The following is a 5,616-nucleotide window of genomic DNA, read 5'->3' on the forward strand; positions in this document are numbered from 1 at the left end:
AGATGCAATGCAGTCAAGTTCTGCATTGCAGTCAGTTTTTCCCATAAGAAATAACTGAAAACAGATTAATCCATTCTCAGCCTCTAAGTTTTTACCCTAACCTTGCCTTTTTATACAAAACATCACACAGAAATTTCAAAGTAAATATGTCCAGAGTTAAATAATATCATTTAAATAAGAAACACAACATTAAAAAAGTGTTTCACAACTACAATCTGGCCCATACCTTGAAATTGATGAGCATCTGTAGAGAGAGTCATTGTTTGAAAACTTTTCTCGACACTTCATGTCAGAATCCGATTATGTCGAGTACTGAGGCGGTCAAATACCGGGGTTCTAGTACACATTTATTTCTCTAGTCAACCGGGAGTAACACACCCTGGTTTTGGCTAGTGCTTGCAGTGCAACTTGAACTTCTTCTCTCAGTATCGTTGATTCTTGCTCAAGTGCTACATCTTGAAATGGTTGAATATCAACCAGTTCTTTTTGGTACAGTGACTGTGTATTCTTTCCATCTTTTTTTGATGCTCCCAGCATTAGTCAATATTTTGCCTATAGTCTTTCAATATTGCAACTCAATTTTTTTCTGGAGTTCTTTCAATTTAAAATATGCTGAGGGAATATTACTTGCTATATGCTATGGGAATATTATTTGCAGAGAGAATATTATAAGCTACCTTAAGGAATATTATTTGTTAGGGAAATGGGTAAAGTAAACAAAAAATATACAATTTTAACCTACTTGAGAAGATCATCTTTTTTTTAAGAAGACAATCTTTTTAATACTTTAGATTACAAACAGTCATTTCCAAACAAGCACTTATACCAGTTGTAAAAATTGTATCTGTTTGTTTAAGTAGATCTGGAGAAATTCTAGTATTACTTTTCTAGTCTTTAAGGATATGAGTTTAATTGTAATAACTATGGCTTTATTGTCCTTAATTTAGACTTTTTACTAAATGATAGGCCATTCTACCTCCATTCATATACATCATTACATCTGAATTTTCACTCCTTGTGTTCATGGGCAATACAAAATACTAGTCCCTGTTCTTGTCTCTGAGGTGGGAGAGAGCAAAACCCTATGTCTTGCCTTGTGAGTCTACTCCTGGGAATACTCTGACAGCTTAAGAAAAAAGGGACATTAGTATTTGGTAAGACTCAGAAAGAAGCCAGTAGCATATGTAGATTTTTAAAAGTGACAATAAATAGCGATTCCCAATAATGTTGAGAAGTCAAGATCTGTAGAATCTACAAGAGTGAGTCCTCTAGGGATCATATTTGTTGGGTGTTGAATTAGATTTGAGTGTGTGTGTTTCTGTGTTCTGGGAATTCATTCACCTGAAGCCCAGAGTGAAACCTCATTAAGAAGCCTGAACTCTGGCGGATTTCATTCCCACCTCCTCTCCGCTCTGGGTGGATTAGAACTCTCTATAAGGTACAAGAGTTAGATGACTGGAGATTAAGTCAAAACAGAAGAGGTGCCAACTTCGGGAGGGAAGCTTCTTTGTAGTTCCCAGGTAGGTAAGGCAGTCATCTTAGGGGTAGTCTCACAAGTCCCTAGGGATTAGAAACTGAGAAATGGCAGTTCAATGTCCCACCATGCCAGCTGATTGCACTTGGCTCAATATGCCACTTGTTTTCTTGTTTCAGTTTCCCCCGGTGTCGGGTGGGAGAGTGTGCTGCTAACCAGAGATGAAACGCCCTTGAATGTCACAGAAACATCCAGCTCAGACATGACGATCCAGGTAAGTGATTCGTTCTCTAACTTGATTCTCAGTGTTGCAGCTCTGGACAGTGAGAATGTGGCCAAACAACTTATCTGCGGGCAAGAGGAGCACTGTCCCTCTAAGCTGCTCGTGTTCTCCATTCACGAAGGTCCTTCAGCATCGGGCTTAGGAAATAGCTTGAAAGTCAGAATCCAAGACTTAGCATTTCCAATGTAGGATCTTCTGTTGACATCTATCTGTAGGCCATTGGCAAGCTGTAACTCCCATGGGGATGGTGAAGCCAATCTGAAAATTCTGAACTGAAAATCCAGCCCCACTGTTCATTGTGCAGAAAGGTCAGAGAGGCATCGAGTAGCTTTGATCTTAACTCAAGATTTCCACTGATGTCAGCGGGAAGGCGGCACATGGCCCACTCCAGCTGGAATGCTCATGGCCAGAGATTTGCAAAAGGAATGGTCTGGGCATCAACCTGGTTGTCACGGTTCAAATTAAATGCATGAATTTGTAACTACCTCTTAGATGAAGGACTCTGTAGGAACAGTTACCAAAGATCCAACCATTCGCCATCCCAGACACAAAGGACCCCATCCATCTCTCTTGGCATTTAGTTTTTGTTTCCCTTAACAAAGACTGTGGGCGAGAGCTTGCAGTTATTCAAGTGTTTTTGCTGAAATAACTAGAGCTTAAATGGATGCTGCTTGCTCATGTAAGTGAAGTTTTCTTTGAAAAACAAAGAGTGACGTCCCTTTTTACCTTGTGATCGGACCGGAGATAGTCCACACCTGGCTTTGGAACGATTGTATGAAAGAGTCTATGGGATGTGGGTTTTTCAAGATTTCCTTTGTGAAGTGAAGGCTGAGTTTATGTCAGTTGTGTTACAAGTGTTAGAGAAAGGAAACACTCTGTTTGCATAGAGAAATGAAATGAAACGCAGGACAGTAACCTGATGAGACAAAGGTCAACTCATCGAACAGTCGCTTATCCGATGTGGAAAGTGTGTTTACTTATAGTTTTGCTTCACAGATTTTACTAGACAAGAATAAACATTGCAGCTAGATATTGGTGTTTTTTTGCCTCCTATGGCAAAGCTTGAAAGTTTCTGTCTCTGGCGCTATTGGATAGAAAAAATGGATGCTCAAGGTTAAGCTTATAGAGCCTTGGTAGTATAGTGGTTACACGTTAGGCTGTGAACCAGAAGGTCAGCAGTTTGAAACGACCAGCCACTCTGAGGGAGAAAGGTGAGGTATACTATTCTCATGAAAAGTTACAGTTAAAAAAAAAAAAAAGAAAAGAAAAGTTACAGTCTTCCAAACCCACAGGAGTAGTTCTACCCTGCCCTATAGGGTTGCTCTGAGTCTGCATGGACTCAATGGTGGCCGTGAGATAGTGCAGACAGATACTGAGATGATCAGAAAGGTTGGGGCTTGTTATGATAAAAGCAGTGGCATATTCTGACAGAAGCAAAACTCACTGCCATTGTTGAGTAAATCCCAACTCATAGTGATCCTATAGGACAGGGTAGAACTGCCCCCTGTGGCTTTCCGAGGCTGGGACTGTTTAAGTGAGTTGAAAGCTTCGTCTTTCTCTGAGGAGTGCCTGATAGTTTCAAACTGCTGACCTTGTGGCTAGCAGCCATAACGTGTAACCATTACACCACCAGGGCTCCTTAAAGCTAGTGCAAATCCCCTTAAAAGATTGCTCCTCACCCAGTTTACTCTTCCATGGTACCAGGACCTGACCGAAGTTGTCCATCCAGCTTGGATGCCATTCTCAATACCCCTCTTATCTCTTCTTTATAATAATACCTGAGGGTTGTTTGTTTGTTTGTTTAATAAGAACAGAAGGATTTTTAGTTAACTGAGCTTAGGACCCAGTACTACACACTCTACTAAATAAAGAAAATAGAAACATACCAACAAATGTGCAAGCATTCTCTTAATGCCATTTAATCCTCAGGAAAGAATTCGTGAGCCCTCTAGAGAGTGTGACGAAGAGTCGTGCGTGTTTGCATTTTCTTTGTTAGGTTTCTCAGTTATGTAGCAACTATAGGTTCCCCCCGCCCCCTTGAATACTGTCTTAGTCACTGTGTCTGCTGTCTGTCTGCATTCCTATGGTGGCTTTTCCCTGTGTGTACCTGTCTCTATGCTGCTTCTTTTGTAACCCAGAGTGATTAGGTTTAGGACCCACCAGACTCTGGTAGGATCTCATTAACAAACAAACGAAAGCCTCTGTTTTCAAATGGGGTCACATCCCCAGACCGGGAGTTAGGATACCTACACATGTCTTGGGAGTTACTTCAGTCTCTAACAGGTACCATGCTGTCCCCCGTTTCCACTGCTTTATCGTCACTGCATCCTTGATCCAAGTTAAAATGGGATTTCTTCTCCGTGTGTAAGTGTCTAATGTTATTGAATGACCTATACACCCCTTAGCATATATTTATCTATCAGGAGCTATATCTGTTTCTAATAGTTGCTTCACATATTCTTTTTCAATTTTAAAAAATAATATTTCATTGTAGTTTTGAAAGTTCATACCACAAATTAGGTTCCTATTTAATAATCCCAGCACTATTTGTTCTGTGACATTGGTTATATTTTACACAGTGGGTCAACTTTGTCATTCATTTTCATCCTAATTAAGTCATACATTCTTCCAATAGTGGTTATCTGGCCTTTCTTCTTTCTAATGGTCTCAGCCTTGCTCTCTGAAATATTGTGATGGGAAGGAATGTATGATAGCTGAGAATTCAGACGATAGCTGCCTCCCTATACCTTTGTTCTGCTTACACATTGATTACAATAAAACTTGATATATTGACACTTGCCGGGAGAAAACTCAGCAGAAATCATGACATAGTTTTGCTCCCCATAGTCTGCAGCACTTCTTGTGATAGATCTATCTTAGTTGTTAGACATTTTCTGCTGTTCAAGATGAAAAAAATATTCAAATTATAATTATCTGAATTATGTGTTGTAAGGGTACTACATCTAGCCTTTTAATACTGTGCTTTATTTTGAATTGAGAAAGTTTGCTCCTAAAAAATACAGATGATTCAGATGCGTAAATTCCTTCATCCATAAACTTATAAACTTCTGTCATCCTGAGGAACATTGCATGAAGAGCATTTATATTAAAAACACCCCCCAAACATGGTGCTGTAGGTAGGGACATCTGATGGTCCTTGTTCTGTTTTAGAGTACAAAAGAGACACACACACCCCCAACCTCAAATAGGATGTAAAGAATATGTTTCTGAAGTCTTCACAGGGACAAAAATACAGACAGACACATCCTGATCGGAGCAGTCAAACGGGCACTGGTGAATTCACAATCAGAACCTGCTTAAAGAAGCGTGGAACTAATGGATCTGTCAGACTTCATGGTTGGTATCAGATCAGTTAGTACATCACAGTTATAGGTGGGCCGACAGACATGGGAACGGGGCGGGGCCATGGTTGGGCCACATACATTATGTTAGATATATACATTATGTTAGATACTAGCTCTTACATGATGGGTCCAGGGCCTCCTGGCCTTTCAAAGAAGCCAGCGCTAGACTGATAGGGCATGAATCATGTTATGTGACTCCCTGAGCTGTTCCCAGAATGGTGATGCCCATCAAGGACACACCCAGGCCAGCTCCTAAAAGAGACGGTCCTTTCCTGAGCCAACTGGACGGGAGTGAGGTCATCTACTTTCCAAATGCATGACTTCCTTGGTTAGTGATTGAAGGAGCCCTGGTGTGGAAGGGCTCTGCGTTGGGCTGCTCACCGCACGGTCAACAGTTCAAAACCACCAACTACTCTGAGTGAGAAAGACAAGGCTGTCAACTGTCCTAAAGCGTTGCAGGGAGAAATGAAATGAAACGCAGGACAGTAACCTGA

At 40.8% G+C, this 5,616-nt stretch overlaps 1 protein-coding gene across 5 annotated transcripts in view; it reads left to right on the forward strand.

The window, feature by feature from the left end:
- PALM2AKAP2 (PALM2 and AKAP2 fusion) overlaps nucleotides 1-5,616 on the forward strand; it is a 287,817-nt gene that overhangs the window by 130,257 nt on the left and 151,944 nt on the right. For all 5 annotated transcript variants that reach the window (XM_045296629.1, XM_030887396.2, XM_030887397.2 and 2 more), the window contains one exon: nucleotides 1,654-1,748. In XM_045296629.1, coding sequence (XP_045152564.1) covers nucleotides 1,654-1,748 — 95 coding nt within the window. The remainder of the gene's footprint in view (nucleotides 1-1,653; nucleotides 1,749-5,616) is intronic.

The sequence above is a fragment of the Echinops telfairi genome, unplaced genomic scaffold (assembly GCF_000313985.2).
Source record: "Echinops telfairi isolate 266 unplaced genomic scaffold, ASM31398v2 ScPeMD7_7410;HRSCAF=8448, whole genome shotgun sequence".
In the NCBI taxonomy this organism is placed as follows: Eukaryota; Metazoa; Chordata; class Mammalia; order Afrosoricida; family Tenrecidae; genus Echinops; species Echinops telfairi.